The 21,282-nt window shown below is 36.8% G+C and overlaps 1 protein-coding gene across 1 annotated transcript in view; it reads right to left on the reverse strand.

The window, feature by feature from the left end:
* Positions 1–3,863: 3,863 nt before the first annotated feature.
* NLRC3 (NLR family CARD domain containing 3) overlaps positions 3,864–21,282 on the reverse strand; it is a 60,729-nt gene continuing 43,310 nt past the window's right edge. Inside the window, exons 11-17 of the mRNA XM_074279965.1 lie at positions 20,627–20,710; positions 19,347–19,430; positions 18,548–18,631; positions 17,005–17,088; positions 7,236–7,319; positions 6,211–6,294; positions 3,864–4,285 (exon numbers count right to left, since the gene is read on the reverse strand). Of these exons, the coding sequence (XP_074136066.1) occupies positions 4,195–4,285; positions 6,211–6,294; positions 7,236–7,319; positions 17,005–17,088; positions 18,548–18,631; positions 19,347–19,430; positions 20,627–20,710 (595 nt within the window). The 3' untranslated portion in view covers positions 3,864–4,194. The remainder of the gene's footprint in view (positions 4,286–6,210; positions 6,295–7,235; positions 7,320–17,004; positions 17,089–18,547; positions 18,632–19,346; positions 19,431–20,626; positions 20,711–21,282) is intronic.

Raw genomic sequence — 21,282 nt, forward strand, 5'->3', positions numbered from 1 at the left:
TAAGCATGGTAACAGTTTATCATTAGCAAATAATACATAGTTATACAAGATTTCCGTGTTTATTTGTGACTAATATGGGAACTCTAAAAATTTTAGGAGCCTGTATGGTAATCTAGACTCATTTAAAAAAAAAATGCAACTGAAAGATAATTTGGTCTAATCCCCTCATCTCAAATTGGAAAGATTTTGCTCAAGGTCACACATTGACTTAATAAATGGTAGGGCTGATATTTGAGAAATCAGGTGGTTTGACCATCAATCCAGTGTTCTCTGCACACCTTTTTCCTAAATACTATCTCTACAGTTTGAGAAAGATGTACTCAGTAGAAATAGTTGCCATGCAATGTACGAGCCAGAGTTTGTTAGGCATCTTGGAAGTTATATTTTTTTTCTTTCATGGAATTTAATTGGTTTCAAAGAGTTAATTACATTTTTCAAAAATACTGAAGCTAGAATATAGCTTATATACCTGCAAGACTCTAGCCTGACTTTAAAATGTGGTTATAATACCAGAAACAATAATTACCAAAAAAAAAAAACCAAACAAACAAACAAACAAAACCCAACCCACCACCTAAATCCTATATGGAACTTTTTTTTTTAAGAAGCAAAAAACATGGTAAATCCCTTAAGATAAATCTGTAGCCTGACACCAGTATCAAAAAGCTTTATCTGTAACCATGAAATTCATAGTAATAATATATACCTATGTGAGTAGTATTCTTCATGGGAGAAACTCTTAAGACACTTTTAAATAAGAATGTATTATCCTTCATAACACACTTATTAGTCATAATTGTTGAAGATGGGAAGCTGAGACCAATATTGTGAATGTGATTCTTGTTGGGCCAATTAGTTTTGTTTTGTTCATAGCTGTAGGATTATAAGTTTCTTGAAGGCAAGAAGTATTCTTATTTTTGCCTGGTACAATGTCTTGCACATAATTGGTACTAAATAGATGCCTGCTGAGTTGAATTTACTCAAGTCAACAGATGTGTGATGTTTGCCACAAGAGCAAAACAGCCTAACTCTACTATAGGAAAAACAACTCAAAACCAAATGTCTTAAGGGATGGTAAGTCAACACTAGCATCTTGGTAGACAAAGAATGGCTTGTTACACTTATATAGTGTAATATAGTAATATTATATATGTGTGTGTGTGTGTGTGTGTGTGTGTGTGTGTGTGTGTGTGTGTGTGTGTAATGTAACACTTCTATAGTATATATAGCTTAGTTATACTGATGAGAATGAATTACTTATCTTTTAAGAAAAAGCAGGGAATGTGCTAGTACTTTTAAGGACCCAGTGTTCTGGGACCTAAAAATATACCCATACTAACTTTTTTTCTTCTTAGGCTATTTGTGTGTATTGCTCTACAATATATAATTTTTTAAAATAAAATCATTCCACCTAAACATTCATATTTGCAAGTATCATACAGAATACTTTGTGTTTACACTAATTGCTCAGAAAAAGAAATTTTATTTTTAAATTATGTAAGCACTAGGGTTTTTTAAAATCACATCTTTTATGCAACTTTTTATTTTATGAAATGAAGATATTTGGCTTATTTCTCTGGGGCCAGCTGATGATCAAATATTAGCTTCTGTATTTAGGAGCAGTTCCTTAGAACATTTTCTAAAGGATAACTCAGTAGTCCTGAGAATTAAAAGAATGGAAAGGAATTGAGAAGAGAGAATTATAAAATTAATCTTGAGTGTAGTATCAACTGAAGAATCTCCTTCCAACCATCAAATTGCCAAAAATGGCAGCAAATGAAAATAATCATTTGAGTTGTAGTAAGAAAGACACACTGATAACAATGAGTGAAACTGTGAATTACTCAACCTTTATGGGAAAATATTTATAATTATACAAGAAAAAATTGTTAAACTTCAACCTAGAAAGTAATACTGTTACTAGGTTTATATTTCCTAGAAATTGAAAGATCTCATTGGTACTAAAATACTCATAAGCATTCTTTATAGTAAGAAAAAAATCTAGGAATAATGTCTTATCAGTTGGGAAATAAACTGTGACCTATGATTGTAATGAAATACTTTTACACTGTAAGGAATGAGGATTATGGAGGATTATGAAGGATTTGTATGATACAAAATAGTGTTGATTCCAGATTATTCTTTTAAAAATAGTAAATTATAGAAACAAAATCATGTGCTGTCTAAGGTACATTAGGCAGTTTTGCTTAACCATTTTTTAATGGTTAGGTAAGACTTTTTTTGGAATTGTTATGCTAAACAATAAAATAATTTTTTTTAAAAAAGAATGCTGTGGCAAAAAAGAAGAGATGGCTGAATATTATGGCTCTCAAGCCAGTATTGTCATTTATATTATATGACTAAAGTATAACCACTTTGAAGACCCAAGTAACATTTTCTGCCAAAATCTTGTAAAAAGAGACTTGCTTGATTGTAATACTAGTGTCCTTTTTAGAAGGTGGCAGTTAGGAAAATGTGAGCAGGTTGACATGTTTTTTGTACTTGCTTATATTACGGCCCTAATGATTTCCTGTTCAAACTAAAAATGAATATCATTTTATAGTCTTCATACACAGTCATTCTCATTGATTTGATTAATTAGATCTTAAGTGTCTTGTTTTGATTCTTTTTTCCAGCAGCACAACCATTTGTGAGAATGTTTTTTGACAGATCCTCTGCCTTTGATATAGAAGTTTCTAGTGGTATTTGTGTAATTGAGGCCCAACAGATTTTCATTGTCCTTACATTTTGACACATCATTGTAGAAGGTCACAGACAGTGGGGAAACTCAGGGTGAGGTGTAAGAGTTTTCAACCCAGAGGGAACCTGCTGACAATGTCTGGTTCAGCTTCTCATCTCCCCTGAGGGTTCTTAGCCTTCCTGAGAAGTGGGGGGGGGGGGGGGCGCGATGACAACTTGTGTTGTGATGGAAGCAGAGTGATACCAGGTGGCACTATGTACAATAGCAAGTTATTCATGTGGTCCCATGTGTGCAGTATATACTGGGCACATGCCCAGTGTTTTTGTTACATAATGGTATGAGGGATATAAAAAGGGGAAAGTGCTTGAACTAAATGGACTCTTATTTTTCCACCATCCTCAGGAGTCCCACCTCATCACTTCTCCACTAGAGAGGTATAATCACCCCAGCATAGGGGCTCTAAAAAGCACAGTACATTTTGTTACCCCAACTTGGGGGCTCTAGAAAGCAATGGTATGTTTTCTCACCCCTACTTGGGGGCTCTAGGAAGCAGGACACAACACATGATATATTCTATGTGTTAAATCAAAATTACGGAATTCTAAAACGGAAAAAAAATCCTCATTTAGGATTATTTAGTCCAATCCCTACCTGGAACATTGGTCTTATCCTTAAAACTCTCAAGTTAGAACTAGTGTACTGTCTCCTAAGATGGCCCATTTCGTTTTTAGACAGCTTCATTTATGAGGAAGTATCTTTGTTGTGCTTAAGTTTTTCCTATGTGCTTTCATTCATTGATGCTAGCCAATGCCAAAGCAAATTGAATTTATCCACTCTGGAATACCTCATCACATATTTGAATATGTGTCAGGATTAGCACCATATTTGTTCTGCTAATAAAGCAGAACAAAATCAATTTTTTTTTCTATTGCCATATCACATTGCTGACAGTCCACTAGGTCACCTGCGTTTGTCTTTGAAGAATTTGCTTGGTACTGGTTGATGTGGTGGAAAATTGGAAGAAATGCCAATTATTTTTTGTCTCCAAAGCCTTACAACCATGTCAAAATATATCCCTCCCCAATTTTTCCATGTTTCTTGAGGAATTGAGAGACTTGTGGTGGTTGGAAGAATCAAGGAATGTTTCCTCTGCTACATGTCAGGTTGATTTTTTTAACAGTGTTATGTTTATTCATGACCAACCAACTTCCTCTATTGTTAAAGCAGCTGAACCCTTAAATCACAATTGCAGAGCCTATCGGTGAAAGAATTCACTCTGTTTATGCAGTTTTATTAGTCATTGCTATTCCTGTACTTATGCTCAATTCTAGAGGTAGATGATAACCTCTTTTTGAAACTGCTTCAATAAGCTCATTCCTGCTAGCACTGACCTTCAGGCTACCAATTGTTTAAATAGTCTTATCCAAATTTCCTGCTTGGTTTCTTCCCTGTTCTGCTCAGTCCACCAAAAAAGTTCCATCAGAAATTATGGCTCACATTTCAACAATACAATCTGGAGCATTTGTCTTGATGGCTTCTGAGATCATCCTGGCACCTGATTCTCCAATGTGGTTTCCCTGGAGACTGAAAAAAAGAGTATATTTGGATAGCAACCAAAACTTTTATCAAAAGACCAGGTAGTGGGGACCTTATGCTAACTTCATTATCAGTCAAATGTGCAGCGCTAGGTTGAAGGAGGTAATAGCACTTGGCACCTGATCAAAGGGTCAGGAAGAGTCCCAAGATACCAGGGTTGTGACCCTGAATAATTGCAAGAATGGTGAGGCTGTACACAAAAGGGGTAGGATGTAGGGAAGAGAAGTTTGGGACATGTTGAGCGTGAAATGGAAGTGTCCTGTCAGCTGGTAACAGTGCTGGTTTACAGTGGCAATGCATAAATTTGGGAGTTTGGATAGAAACAAGCAACAAATCCACAAGGGTTAATGTGATCATGATCACTAGGAAAAAGCGTAGATAAAAAGATCAAGGACAGAATCTTGGGGACCTCACACAATGAAAGAGGAGGAAGAGGAGAGAGTTGGGTCCTAGAGGCCAGGAGAGAGTGACTAGAAGAAAGGGTAGTTTGCAGAATGCATGAGAATGATGTCAAAGAAGTCTTGAATGACTTTGATTCTTCACTATTTCAGAATGGTGGGAGTAGGTCGTCAAATTGCAAGGGCAATTACCAAGGCAAGCCAATTCCAATGACCATTTCTCAGCCCTACCCCTTTCAAACTTTGAGATCCACGTCTTTTAGTAAAGGTTTGCAAATAGTTGCCCAGGGCCTCCACTGAAGAGGCATCATAGAAACCTAGACTTGAAAGTAGTAAATTCAACCTCCTACCAAGTTTGAAAATCCCTTTACATCAGGAATTGGATTTGTGTATGTCGGAACTCCTTTGGCAGTCTGGTGAAGTATATGGATCCCTTTTTAGCATAATTAAAATTTTTACCATATAAACAATTAGAAATGAGCATAAAATTAGCAAAAAATTAGCATAATAAAATTAAAAATGAAAATGAAAATAGTTATATATAAAATTGCTTGTCTTGGGGAGGGGGAATAAAAGAGAAAAATTTGGAACACAAGGTTTTGCCAAGGTGAATGTTAAAAACTAATGAATTTGGAAAAGAAAGTTAAAAGGTTAACAAAAATAAGATTTTTCCCATCTGAGACAAAAGACACTCAAAATGTATACATGGAATTTAAGATTAAAAACTGTTTTATAGCGTCCTTGGACAGGTTAGACACTGCTGGAAAGTTTCTCCTTATATTGAACCCAAGTCTATTCCACTATCACTGAACCATTGCTCTTAGTTCTGCCCATTGAAGCAACAAAGATAAATCTCTCCCATGACAACTTCAAATATTTGATAACTTTAAACTCCCACCCCTCTGCTTTACTAGGTTAAAAATCCCCTTGTAGGATGATTGCCAAGACCCTTCACTTTTTCACAATCTTCTGCATGCCCTTTCCTTTGCCATTGACCCTCTTAAAATACAGTACCAAAACTGAACTGAATGCACTTCTCCAAATGTGGTCTGATTTAATACAGCTTTTGGTAGAAATTATCACCACCTATACCTCTAATTAATAAACACAATGACTAATTTTATTTTGCTTGCATTGTTTTTGTTACTGATATTTTAGCAACTGCACCACATTACTGACATATAGTGACTTTTCGATCCACTAAAATTTTGGCTTTTTTTCCCCACATTGCTCTCTTATATTTGTGTTTTAATTTCATGCATGACTCTATTTCATTTCATTTTGTTGCGGGAATCCTCCTATCCTGTAAAGATCTTTTTGATTCTACATTCTGTCATCCAAGGATGGATACTAGGTGCCTAGTATAATGAGCTTTTAATATTTTTTGCCTCATCTAATAAAGTGAGAAATGGCCTATTTTAATTTCTTAACTAGAGGTGGACAAGCATACTCTTTGAAAGAGAAGGGGGAAATGGTATCCCTGAACTAAACTACTTTTTGTCAACCATCACTCACTTGATATGCTTGAACCCATGGTTGCTGGTCAGTGCAGTGGCGATGCAGATGGCTCCATCCATTCCTAAGAAATTCTCTTGAAGACTAGGAGAAAGATGGAAAAAACCCTATGGTGATCTTTATAGACCAAGAAAACAACCAAGGAACCATATAACTGGAAAAGTAACATGGAACTCGGGGCCTGACTTGTCCACTGAAATTTGGGGTAAACTCAGCTATGTCATAGGGAAGGAGCAGCTGTGTTGGCTCTGATTTCTCTAGTGTAGAAACAGTCCAGTTGCCTTTAACATTTAATGCTATGATGTACTATATGCAAATGTCCAGATGGGCCTTGCCTTATAAATACAGGTTGTTAGAGCAAAAAGGAACCTTAGAGATAGTATAGTCCAATCATCTCTTTCTACAAAGAAGAAAACCTAAGCCCAAAGAAGTCAGATTATTTGCTCACTATCACACAAGTAGGTATTTTCAGAGTTGTGTTGTTGTGGAATCATTACAGTTATGTCTGATGCCTCATCCCTTTTTGGGGCTTTCTTGGCAGAGATACTGGAAGGGTTTGCCATTACTTTCTCCAACTCATTTTAGAGATGAGGAAACTCGGGCAAACAGGGTTAAGTGACTTGTGTAGGATCACACTGTTGGTCAGTGTCTTAAGGCCAGATTTGAACTCTGGGAGAAGAGTTTTCCTGACTAAGAGGCCCAGTACTCTAGCCACTGCTCCAACTTAGCTGCCCTCCATTTTATCCAAGATCTGTAATTTTTTTTCTCTCCCAAAATTATAGTTTTTCTTTTTTTAAAATTTTCTTTTTATTATAACTTTTTATTGACAGAACATACACCTGGGTAATTTTTTACAACATTATCCCTTCTGACTTTTCCCTTCTCTCCCTCCACCCCCTCCCCTAGATGGCAAGCAGATCTGTATTTATAAAAGAAGGTACTACAGAGGAAATCCACAGCAACCGGCTGACTCCCCAACTGTTGAGCCTTGCCTTTTTTCCTCATAAATATCAACAATTACTCACTTGAGGATCCGAAGACTGGAGTTTATCTTCAAGGCATTAGCTATGGCCTTAGCTCCAACTGCCCCAATGGAGTTTCCTCTTAAGCTATCAGAGAAAATAGAGAAGCAAAGGCAATGTGGTGAGAGGTTGGTGGTTGAGTCAGTAGTTGGGATCAAGGGAAGGTGGTGGTTTTTGTGTTTTGGTTTTTTTTACAAGGATGAATTGTAAGCAACAAGCTAGTAGATAAAGAAAATGTTCCAGATGGGAGGGGGAAGTGATATTTCTAAATCCTGATCAACTCTGACCATTTCACACACAATCCTACCCCATTCTAGTGACTCCCTATCTCCATGATCAAATATAAAATTCTCTATTTGAGTGACATTGGCTTCCTTGCTCTTGACTCCAAGGCTAGACAGAAGACTGTGCCAGGCACTGTGTTAGGGGTGATTTGTATAACCAAAAGTGAAACAATCCCTGCCCGTGAGGACAAATTCGATCAGAGAAAGACATATGTGCCATGCTGCCTCTTTAATGAAAAATACATAAGATCAATAACTTGTATAACCAACGATTATAGTCTGATCTCTTAGACATATGAAGCTATGAATTACTAATGTTTCAGACATATCTAAATATTAATCACTACAAATTATAAAGAGACAGAAAGCTGAATTTCTATTAACTCTAGGCTTATGTGAGATAATTGTTTTCTTGAATACCTCACCTTATGTCCTATGGTCTTTGCCAAACCCCAACAAAAAATAACTCATAATAAAATAATTTTCTACTTTCTCTGCTCTTCATTGCTGCTTGAATGGTCCAGAAGGAAGTAATTTAATATAGACTTTGCTAACTGGATCTACTACAAATTTATTTTGTCTAACTCAACTTGGCTCTTGCTACTGAAAAGAAATAATTTTACCCTTCCCTAATTGATTTTCTACGCACTCTCAATTATAAATTTGAGTTGCTCTGCTCCTCTGTAATCTTATTGACATCATTCTCCATTCTCTCCTCCATTTTCTAATAAAGAGCCTGCCTCACTCTTCATCAAGGTCCCTGCTCCCAGTAAAGTTCAAAGTCTACTGAGGGAAGCAATGTACAATTATGTACAATTAAGCTATAAACAAGATAAATCTGAAATAATAAACAGAGGAAGGACACTAGGTTATGGGGACAGAGTTTCTATAGAAGGTGGAGTTTTATCTGGGATTTGAAGGAAGCCAAGGTGGTCAGAAGGCAGAAATGAAGAGGACAAGAGATATGTGGGACACCAGAGAAAGTGCCTGAATTTGGGAAGAAGAGTAGTTTTTGAGGGAAACAGTGTCATGGGATCAAAAAGTATAAGGAAGATTTAAAGTGTAAGAAGACTGAAGAGATTGGGGGAGAGGAAAAGGACAAAGATTAGGAAGAGCTTTGAATCCCAAACAGAAGATTTTCTAACTGATCATGGAGGTGATAGGGACCCACTAAACTTTATTGACTGAGGGAAGAGGTGTGTGTGTGTGTGCCATGGTCAGAGTTGAGATTTAGGGAAGATCACTTCCCTTTCTCTCATATTGAAACCTTACCTATTCTTACTGGCTCATTCCTACAAACAATATATCTTTGAAAAAACCCTCACTTGATCCCAAGTATTCACTTAACTATCAGCCTTCAAGTTTGGCTACAATTTACATCTTTTAAAAAGGAAAAAGAAAGAAGATGAAATTGAAAGAGGAGGAGGAGGAAGAAGAGGAAGAAGTAGAGGAGGAGGAAGGATTCCCAAGCTTCTAGGTGTTGAAGTACACATGGAAGTGATCAGGGAGAAATATATCCATTGCTGTTGGTCATGCTGTGTGAGAAGTAGTTTGAGACTGCTATCTATTGTAATTTTCTTGTTATCTTGCATTTCTATTTTAGAAAAGGTTCTTTAGTATTACTATAATATTTTTAACAAAGATAAAATAGGGCTGTTGAGCAACAGAATATGGATACAAATAGGGTGATAGACACCTGAAAATATTATTAAAGGGATGCTACATTTGGTGGCTTATCTAGGATTTTGCAAACATTACTATTTGAATTTTTTAGATTCTTTGAAAAGCAAGACTGCATTGAGTGTTGTGTAAAGCTTGGGTTATTGATTCTAGCAATGGAAAAACTCAGAGCAAAATTTTTTTGTTTTTATTTTTTTCTAGATTGTGAAAGCCCTGCTGATAAAACCAAGTATTTCATTATAACCCTTACATTTTTGTGAGTCAAAGCATTATTGAAATTCTGTATTTCTACATCACTATACTGAGGTTTAAGGGCAAAGTGTTATTGCTGAAGTGACAAAATTAATTTTATGTACTAAATATTTGAATTGATACTTTTTTGGCATTATCAATAAAGTCTTATTTTACTCAGTATATTTGACTTGTTTAAGCTATATAAGGAAGTGGTTTCAGTGATGGAACATATCTCTCAACCAGGATTGTTAGACTATAGATTATCTGTTCTATTAAATGTAATATTGTTTGATGGTGATATTATATATATATGAAGGAATAAGTTGTCAGTCAGCCAAAACACATTAACTAAGACTTTATTATGTGCTAAGCACTGTGTTAAGTGATAGAAAAACAAAGAATGACAAAACCCAGACTCTACCTTCAAAGAACTGTGTACTATCCTAATTTCCTGCTAGACTCCATATATGGAAGTGCTACCTTTATATATGTTAAATTCAGAATTTTTTTTAAAAAAAAGTATGTGAACAGTTTGACATGGGTATATTCTAGCATCCTTGTTCATCAGCTGCTTGGACATTAGCTATGAAAGTCTCTACTCTGCTCCAGGAGAGATGAGACAGGATAGACTGAGGATGAAACAATCCAGGGGCACCGCCAGCAGCTGCTCATGGTCCTCATTCTCGTTAGCATTTCACGGCACACTGATGTCATCACTTTCAGCAGTTCAAGACATAAGAACAATATTTTAGGACAGAATGTACACTGTAGGCCTGTCAGTGCAAATATAAGGGACTCACTGTGGAAAGCAATGATCCTTTTCACAGGGCATCCCTACCCACTATACAAGGAACCTTTTGAGTCCTGGCTAGGAAATGCCACTGAAATAATGTGATGCAACGGTGACAAAGAATTGAGGGAAGAAACAGAATAAGCTAATGGAGAGTTTCAAGAGATCTGCTCTTGACCTCACATGCTCTCTAGAAAGGGATATTCTGAGATCATGGTGTTGGAGGGCCTGCAAAGGCTATGTGTACAATTGGGTGTACGAAGAGTATACAGGAAGCTTATGTTCAGTTCTTCCGTACCCTTCAGTGTGAGGGCAGAAAACGACTGACCGTATTGCATTTGAAGAGACTCCTGCCAAAGCCAATAGTCAAAAGAGCAGTGATTCAAAAGCAGATGCACATCAAATGTACCAGAGTGGCCAGGAAGACTGGAGTATGACAAAGACATGGGATCATTTGTAACTATCTGAACAGCAAAAACAATCTCTAAGGTAACAATCTCTAAGGTATTTACATTTATCTAGCAGATAATGGCAGCAGATCCCAAGTAATGAATGTATTCTATTCATTTTATGAAAGGACACTTGCAAATATATATATCTTAAGCAAGGGTGTCAAATTTAGAAATGGGGGTTATTAATTCATATATAGGGATTCTTGCAGGCCACCTATTGACTTAGTTTTTAAATGTCATAAAACCCTTATTGTATTTTTATTTATTAAACATTTACCAGTTACATTTTAACCTGGTTAGGTCACACTTGGGAGGGTTGTGGGCTGCATGTGGTTCATTAGGCTGCTTTTTGACACTTCTGCCTTATAGTCTCTCTGGGGCTAGACCTCTGTGAAGTGAATGAAAGGAAGGACTAGCTCTGTCTGGACTTACCAGGAGGAATTTGGAATTCCCTAAGGAAGCTATGGATGTTACCAAGGCCTTATGGCCTTGATATATCCAGACTAGAAAACATTTCTTGAGTGTTATCATTGTTCAGGACAAACTAAAGCCTTTTCAAAGACCTGGAAGGGCCCTGTGGGCATAAAGATGTGCATAATACCTGATCACTGACAATTCATACATCCTGTGTGGAAGTTTAATTTTAGTAGAGAACAAGCTCAGTGAATCAATGGTGTGATATGTCAGCCAAAAACAAAACAAAACAAAACAAAAAACCCACCAAAAAAACCAAAAGTAATCTTGAGTTATATTTAGAAAGGCATACTTCCCTTAACCCCATTTACTTCAGTTTTCTCATCTGTAAAATTATCTGGAGAAGAAATGGCAGTTTCTCTGCCAAGAAAACCCTAAAAAAGAGACATGAAGAGGAAGACACGACTGAAATGACTAAAAGACAAAACCTCAATTATCTAGAAAATTCAGAGATAGCACTGACATCATCCCATCTGAGGCTGGATAAATGGAGTATTACTACATAAATATATCAAATAATTTTCTAGAACTACTGAATATTGAGGTGCATTTATGATGTCCAGTTGCTTGCCATAACTATCATAATATCTCTCCCCAGATAATTGGCCATCTTAAATTGAGCATGCAAAATGGCAAAATGGGAGATTTTCCTCAATACTTTGCATACCCTACCCAGATTTTTACCATTTGCCTCGAGTATATTGTTAATGAGATACTGTAAGATTCCAGATTCTACCCAAATTCAAATTTTTCTACTAATAATCAATTACTAAATTAGGATTGAAAACTCTTTTTCTGTTTCTTTATCAAGGCCCAACTTCTCTGGAAGGTCAGCCTCTGAAGGACATGGCTAAGTGAATATAACTAATAGAATATAATAATAGAATATAATAATAGAATATAATAATAGAATATATTTCTCTCAGGAAACCTACTCTTTGATCTTGGGCTGGACCCCACCTAACTAGGAGACCCTACTTCTCTTTAGAATATAAACAGAATGCAATCTAGGTGAGTTCTTCTCCCAAAAGAAATAAGTGTTTTCCCTTGAACCCCTCACTAGAGTTCAGAGTAAGTGAATAACTCATGAAGGAGAAAACCTATCAGAATATTCTAGATGAAAATGAATTCTCCTGACCAGACTGCTGGAAGCAGCTGAGTCTCATGATCAAGCTATGTTCTCAGCAGGAGGAGCTGAAGACTTCCTCGCTAAATGTCCACCAATTAACATTGATTTTCAGTTGTCAAGGAAATTCTTTTTCAAGGATTATTTAAAGCTTTCAGGTTCTTCTTGTCTTTTGTCTTTGGTTGCCAAAAGAAACTGATCATCAATTTACTGATTATTAGCTAGCCTAATTAATACATTTATTAATTATCCACATACAAAAAAGAAAGGCATAGCTTTCAAGAATAAGAGAATAATAATCATCCTATGTTCTGTCCTTGTTAGAGCAACATTTTCAATTCTGGGCTCCAAACTTTATGAAAGACATTGATTAGCTGAAGAGTGTCCAGAGGATGTCATTATGACAAAGGGCCTTGAATCTTTCATATAAGAATCAGTTGAAGAAACTAGTAATGGTTAATCATGGAGAAGCAAAGACTTGGGATGAGGGTAGAACTAGACAGTTGGCTTTAAATATCTGAAAGGCTGTTGTATGGAAGAGGAATTAAGATATTTTCTGTTTGACCCCAAAGGGAAGAATCAGGAGTAATAAGTGGGGAAAAACTTCCTCCTAATTAGTTATCCAAAAAGTTTAATGGCTACACTAGAGGATAATAGTTTCTTCTTCTTTAGAGGTCTTCAAGTAGCGCCTCGATGACCACCTGCTGGGGTGTGATGCTGTGTGGATTCTTTATTGGGTGTGGGTTGGTTTAGATGGCCACAAAACTCCATACTAACTCAATTCTGTGATTCATTTGGGTGCAGAGAACATCAAAGACACAATGAATTCTCTATCTCAAAGGTTAATCTAGGAAAGTTCAATTATGATGATTCTCTAGGACCAGGGGAAAAAAGCTACCAAAAGTGTGTCACTTCATGGATTGGACCTGAGGTATCTCTGTAGTGCAATACACAAAAGCCATATTGATGCTTCCTGATCTTTTCAAGGGCTGATCTGAAGATAACACAGAACTTTGATAGTCTTAAACAGCACTCTAGAAATGTCTGACACAGCTGGATATATACCAGGGCTACCATCTTCTTATGGTATGGTGACAACTCACATCTTCTCTAGGAGATCCCACGCTCACTCTGAGAAATACAATAGAGGTAGTCCTTTCATGCAGTTCACAGAACTCCACCCCTATATAGGCAATAAGTTTCGACACTGTGTGGACTATCTATCCAGACTTCAATTCCAAGCACTGAAAGACTGTTGGATACTGCCTGCCCAAGGTGGATCACTGCACTAACCATAGGGCTATCAGGCACTACTAGCCAGGAAATACTAACATAAATGCAGAAATCTTTACTCCCAAAGATATCTATAAAAGACTATAGAAGCAATCTATGAGCCACAAGGAACTGGACCACTGATACCTAAAAATGTGGCTGAATGTGTCTTCAGTGAATATAAATTTGATGCATTGGACCCATCCCTACTCCTTGCTTCAAGGACCCTTTGATGATTAGCAGTGGAAGGAACTGCATGAGAGGTGATATAAGCCCCAACCCTCCCTCATGACCCTTGGGCATCATTTCCCAAAGTGCACTAAGCCATTAATAAAATAGCAGAAGTTGGAACTTTGCATAAACAAATAAGTGGTTCAACCCAATCCATCCTAGTGTTTTCCAAGGCATATCACTCCATGGTGGGCTATGAAAATGATTCTGAACACAAGTCAGTAAGCCAGTAAGCACAAAATGGCAGCAGATTCTCTAAGAAATGTGAGCTGTATGATCACTGGATTCAAAAGAAAGTGCTCCCAAAAGAAAGTGCTTACCCGGCAAGTAGAAGTACCAGCAAGCTAATGGAGTTTGTGTGGATAGCCTTTTTTTTAATTTCTAGAAGAAGATAGGGAGAATATAAGCAACCACCTGATGGTAATAGAGAAGTTCACCCAGTAGGTACAAGTATACTCAACCAGGAATGTAAGTTCTTAAAGGCAGAGACTTTTATTTTTGTCCTCATAATTCTCAGTGTCCCAGCATTTAATAAATGATTGTTGAATGAGTTCAAAGAAATCAGAAAGTTGCTACAGTTGCCAAGACATTGTGGGAAAAGTATTTCACCATGTATGGCTTCCCTGTAAGGATCCAACCTTGCCAAAGTATAGACTTTGAAAACAAGCTATCCAAGGATGGATTGATTTTTGGCAAAAAGCAAGAAATCTGGGAGCACACTGACATCCTTGAGTTGATCCAATGCCTGAGCATTTTAATTGCACATTTGGGGGACTATGAACAGAAAGTTTAGTGTTATCAACACATCATTTTTAGTACATAAATATAATAATGCTACCAAGAATACACCACAGGCTTCACTCCATACCTGCTGATGTTTGGATGAGAGCCACAGTTACAAAAAAGTTACTTTTGTGCTTTGGGGTCTCAAAAGATGGAAAAGATGGAAAGAATCACAGCTAGCATGTCTCACTTATAAAAGATGGACTGAAGGAGGACCATAGTCCGATTATGTCCTTAGATTAAAAAAAAAGATCAGAGAGAAACAAGTGTTAATATGGCACTTGAGTTTGTGGTCAGGAATTTCCACCATAGTTAAAAAAGATAAAAATCCTACAAAGAAATCTTGGTATCCAAAGAATATATATGCTAATGGACTGATGGCATTATCTTATTCTAAGTAGTTGAAAGATTGAGCAATTTAACAGTTAACAAATGGCTAGCCTGACCTCCTACTGATAAAGAGGAAAATTGCAATAAAGAGTCAGTCAAGTGGATTCTAAGAAGGGCCCATCTCTGAGAAATAGACTCTTAGTCCTGGGTGACGATGCTTCATAAGAAGAAGAAATTGCATGCTGGCACCCTCTGGAGACTGGAGGCATGGAGGGAAAAGGGAGAGGGACAGAAAAGTCAGCTGAGACTGTTCAAGTCCAAAAGAAGTAGACAGATACTTTTCTGCTGAATTCTCCTGCTAGGAAGGCCCCGAGGGAACAAAAAACACATGAGGTGCTTGACTCATTGGAGACTAGAGACAGTGATAACTTTCCTGAACTAAATCACAAAATCAAAATTAGGACGATAGACCAGTAAGTTTGAGTAATTCTAAGAGTATTGAGACTGGTGATCAAACTGATTTTTTAAATACTTCAAGAGTAGTGGAAGAGGAGGTCACATGTGGAGCCAGATAATGCTCAGTGATGGGCTGCATATTTGGTACTACATATGTGATGTTACATGTAGTACATGACCTATGTATTACGTTTATAGTTTACCTCTTTGCTATATAAACTATTACTCTAGGTGCACGTATTGTGTTTCTACATATGCGCTATGCTGCTGCAGATTTTTATTGCATATTTGAGATAATGGCCTGTGATTATACTACATGGCAACTCATGTTTATATTTGTACTCGGTAAAAAAAGTTTTAGGGACTCAAAATTATTTACTAGGAGAGGGTAAAGTAACAATATCTCACATTTATGGAACAATTTAAGGTTTGAAAAGTGCTTTACATATATTATCTCATTTGATCCTGAAAGCAACCCTTAAGAGGGAGTCAAGTAACTTTCCCAGCATACCAAGTATCTCATTTGATCCTGGAGAGCCTTCCTTCTGGATTCCCTCTGTGACTACATCACTGCCACCTTCCCATTCAAAAAACTCTAGGATCTTCAAGATAAAATAAAAATCCTCTGCTTTGTTTTTTAAAGGCCTTCATAATCTGATCCCTTTCTACCTTTCCAATCTTTTTTAACTTGACCCTCTCCACACTTGCTGCTTCCACAGAACAATGTCCCCATTCTCCCCCATTTTCCCAAGCCTGGAACTCTCTGTTATCTCTCTCTCCTGGCTTCCCCAGGCTTCCTCCATACGTTAGTTAAAGTCCTGCCTCCTCCAAGTAGCTTATCCCAGCCTTCTCTCCAAGATCGGTCCCAACTTATTCTGCCTATATCTTGTTAGTACAAATGTCGTTCTTGCAGGTTATTTCCCCCATTAGATTTGAGGACAGGGACTGTTTTTTGCCTTTAAGCCCAGGCACAGGAGCGACCTAGCATGCAGATATTGTCCCATAATACCCCAATAAGTATTTTTTTTTATTCACACAGTGTTTCCTATGTAGGTTAGGCTAAATTTTTTGAGTGATTGTGGTCCTCATTTGGAAGGGATTGATTCAATCAGCACGATATCATCCACAAATAACATCTGGAAGACCTCACCATATGTAAGAAATCTGTCTTCTATCAGAACTATGCCTTCCTCTTATATTATATCCTCCATGGGGACTGTGATCCACTGACACTGGCCTCCTTGCTCATTTAGGACCCTCAGTCTCCTGACCTGGGATATTTCATTGGTTTTCCCTTCAACTTGAATTCTCTCTTTCCTCTTCTATACTTTCTGGCTTCTATGGCATCCGTGAGGTCCCAAGTAAAATCCTACCTTCAGCAAGAAGCCTTTCCTGATCTGCCTGAATGCTGGTATCCTCTCTTTAATGCAATTTATCCATATCATCTATCATAGATAGTTATTTTAATGTTTTCTTCCCATTACATTGTGGATTTCTTGGAAGTCAGGACTATTAGCAGATAACAAAGTGCCCAGCACAGAAGAGGGACTTAATAAAAGCTTGTTCACTTAACTTGATATGTAAATTCACATCCAAGCTACCTGAAACAACTCAGGTATTTTGTATGAGAGACTGCAGCCCTAAAGACTAATATACTTACTCCAAAATTTCCAAGGTCCCGTTCACAGCCAATGCATCACCTAGTGCTTGGGCCCCAAGTACTCCAATAGAGGCTACCTGAAGACTACAAGAAATGGTGTAGTTAATACAAGACAAGCTTGCCTTCTAATTTCTTTATTTTTTAATTCTATATTTATAATTTTTTTGACAGTACATATGCATGAGTAATTTTTTTTAATAACATTATCCCTTGTTTTCATTTTTCCAGATTTTCCCCTCCCTCTCTCTATTCCCTCCCCTAGATGACAGGCAATCCCATACATTTTACATGTGTTACAATAAAACCTAGATACAATATATGTGCGTAAATCCAATTTTCTTGTTGCACGTTAAGAATTGGATTCCGAAGGTATAAGTAACCTGGGTAGAAAGATAGTAGTGCAGACAGTTTACATTCACTTCCCAGTGTTCCTTCTCTGGGCGTAATTGTTTCTGTCCTTGCCTTCTCATTTCTTGCCCCAAACCCAAATTTTATTTATGTCAATTATAACAAGAACCTAATTTTTTTTCTAATTATCTAAAATGTACAATGATGGAAGATGAAGGTATGTTGAAACCAGTTCATCCTATGTGGAGAGAGCTTATTATTATTATTACCAAATGGCAAGCTCTTCAAACCAAGGCTTGTTCTATTGTTTTGTTCATCTATCTAGACTTAAGAATGTGATGGATTAAATGTTTATAATGCAGATTAAAATTAAAAGTATGTCATACATTTTTGGAGATTCTGTTAAACATTAATCAGCACACTGCTGGTTGACTCTCCCTCTCAAATTTCTCAGGGCACTTTGGTCTCCAATGCATTTATTACCTTCTTCCTGTACTGAAGTTAGGTGTGTGCATTGTGCTTCCCCAAAAATAGACTGTAAATTCCTTGAGAACTGGGTCTATATAACACCTATTTTTGTATTTCCTCATTATAAAGCACAGTGTAGGGACTTGATTTGTGTTGAATTGAATAATAGCACATTTTGTTCAAAGACTGTTCTTACTGCTACAGCATGCTTGAATCCTTAAGATTCAAATCTTCAGATTTGACTTCAGAATTAAATAGTCAATTTGCATTTATTATGGGCTAAGTACTGAGGATACAAAGAAAAACAAAGAAAGCTTTAAAGTTGTTCTCCAGCTTTCAAGGAGTCCACAGTCTAGTGGGGGAAACAACATATTAGGGGGGAGGCACTAAAATTAAAGAAGAAAGACTGACCAGAATCAGTCTCCAAGAAAAGTTGGGGAAATAGACTTTTCTTCTCCCTCCTTAATACCCAGTGATGTGGCTGATAGAGATACCAGATGATGGTAGGCACCAAATGTTGGCATTCTGTCATGTGAAGAATTCACATTGGCCATTCTCTTTGGCAAAAGTTAGGTTTATTTAGGAGAAGAGGTTACAGAAAAAAATGTGTTTTTTCATTTCTTTCATTTATTCCAATTGTAAGAAAGAAAACAATTTCTTTGACTAGCAAAAACAAAATTTGTGTAAAAAGAGGAATTGGCTTCCTCAATGTAACCTACAGACTTACTAGAGAGCCGTGAGACTTGTGTTCATCTTCAGTGCCCTGGCAAGGGCCATCATCCCTTCATCTCCAATTGCATTTTCCTGCAAACTGTAACATAGTAAGTCCCCCCGCCACATTATTTCCTGCTTTCCAAGCCTCAGTCAATACCACTTTAGCTAGTACACATAGTCCATATTGGATGTATCTACCAGAGCATACCAGAGCTCAAAGGTGCTCTACTTTTTGGAGAAGCAGCAAATGACAATAAAACAAGCTAATATAAAATTGGGCTTTAGTTATACAATTTTTTAATCCTCCAGAAGATGTTTTGGGTAATATTTTTACCCATAGAAGCCCATAACTATAATTGATCTTCAGAATGATGACCCTTGGTCCCTTCAAGATCTTGACTATCAGAGAACATTCTATGGTTCACTATACTTAGTAAGATAGGGAAGGATTGAAGTAAAATGAATTTTTTGGTCCATGCTTCTTTTTTGTTAATCACATTCCCCAGAAAATTAAGTTTAAAAGAACGCCTAGCTCCAAATCATTCTAGTGAATCAGTCACATTGTCTTTTTTCCCCTCAGCTTAGAATAAAGCAATAGAGATCTTGATTAATTTCTGTACATTTATATGAATAAAAATATACAAAAATTGGAGCTTTAAAAAGCATTTTTTTTCAGCTTCAGGATTAGAATTTCCTGTATGTTGACAACCTTTGGAATAACCCCCTACAACCACATGATTTTCCTCTCTAGCCATAGTTTCTGTCTATATACATCTTCCTCAGCCGCCTAGTGCAGAGGGTCACGTACTTACTCTAAACTGGTCAGGCTTCGGTTGAATTGTAGTGCTTGACCCAGGGCCTTGGCAGCATTGACCTGGATGAAATTCCATTGTAAGCTGCAGAGGGTAAGATACCAGCAAAAACAAGTGACAAAGTAGTCTTGAGAATCTGAACCAAGAGCATCAGGTGCAGGGGAAATCCTCACCTGAGAAGATGAGGCATTTCTCACAGAGGGCTGAAAATATAGCATAGATAGATAGATGGATTAGATAGATGCAGATATAGCCAATGTGTTGATGTGTTTTGCCTGTCTATATGTATCCTACTCCAGGGCTTGTTTTGGGATAAAGAGGAAATTAGAAAAGCTAAAAAGGAAGGGAAGAAAGAGAAAAAGAAAGAAAAAGAATAAAACATTAAAATATATGAAAGAAAACAAAAAGTTTAGAAAGCAAGTTTGTTAACGATCTTCTTAAATTTAATGTATACTTTAAAAAATTGTACCTATTTGAAGTTCTTTTTCATAAAAAAAAACTAACAAATTAATGAAGTTAATATTTGCATGGCAGATATAGTCTGTCACCAGATGGATAGATAACTATAAATATAGCTCAATAGAATTCAGAAGAACTTTGTGCTCTTTTGGGACAACCTTTGATAATCCAGTGGTACTTCCACCTTATAATGAATTATCAGAGTAAAACGTTAGCAAATTTTTCCAAAATCATTACTAATGGCAAAGTTTTGTTGACCCTGTTTTCATTTCCCAGGCTAACCCAGTCCTTCCTTGCTTCCAAGTTCATGGAACTAAAGATTCCTAGTTGAACCTTAATAACCTCTGTAGCAGAGAGATATATATCTGGTAAATTAATGAAAAATACTGAGGGGAGTGGGAGAAAGGAAGGAGGAAGGGAAGCAAACCTTGTCTTAAGGACTACAAGGTGGCGATCCAGGATTACTCTGAAGGATTTAGGATGAAAAATTCTATCCATACTGAGAAAATGAATACATTTTGTTTGCAACATGACTTTTTTATGGAAATGTTTTGCATAACTTCATATGTGTTTTCTCAATGGGATGGTATGAGGAGGACGGTAGAGAATCTGGAAGTCAAAGGTTTAAAAAATGTAAAAAAAATTGTTTTACATGTACCTGGGGAAAAATTAAAAATATTAAATAAAAAAGGAATAGAATATGGGAGTGGGTTGGGTTAGAATGTTCTCTGGACCTTTGTTTACTTACTTTTTGATGATGATGAAATTGTGGATTGTGGGTATATGGAAGAATTAAATAATGTGGGTAGGGGAAAACTCACTGGAGTGTTCTGAGCACTCGATTCTCTTTCACTGCTGCTGCAATGGCCTGTGCACCCTGATCATGGAGAAGATTGGCTGTCAGGCTAAGTAAGAACAAAAGAGCACAAAATGTGAATTGCACAGTCCAGGGCTCTGTTATTCGCTATCTACCAGTACTTCTTCTGAACACAAGGATTTTCTCCCCTTGAACCTAACTCCCAGTCTTGTTGTGAATTCTAGACAATAGACCTTTAAGAGAGAGTAGTCTAGGGAATGGATTCTATCAGTTTAACAAGACCAAAAACCTGGTTTTGAGCCCTGGCTTTAACATTCATAAACTGTGTGGCTCCACCTTTCTAAGCTTCTTTCCCCATCTATAAAATCAAGAAATAGCTGTATTAATCCACCCATCTCAAGACTGCTGTAAGGAAAGCATTTTGTTAAATAACTATTTGTCATTATGACTGTATGGAGCTTACTTACTTGAAAGACTATCCCCTAAGCTCTTCTAGAGCACTAGATTGATGTGTTATCTTAGAATTCCACTGGGAAAAAATGATTTCACAGCTTCCTCTACTGTCTCATTCTAGGGTTATTTCTTTTACAAAGTTTTTTTTTTTTTTGTTTTGTTTTTTTTTTTACAAAGTTCTTCTATAAAAATTCTTATGACTAAACT

This window comes from Sminthopsis crassicaudata, chromosome 1, assembly GCF_048593235.1.
Source record: "Sminthopsis crassicaudata isolate SCR6 chromosome 1, ASM4859323v1, whole genome shotgun sequence".
NCBI classification, from domain to species: Eukaryota; Metazoa; Chordata; class Mammalia; order Dasyuromorphia; family Dasyuridae; genus Sminthopsis; species Sminthopsis crassicaudata.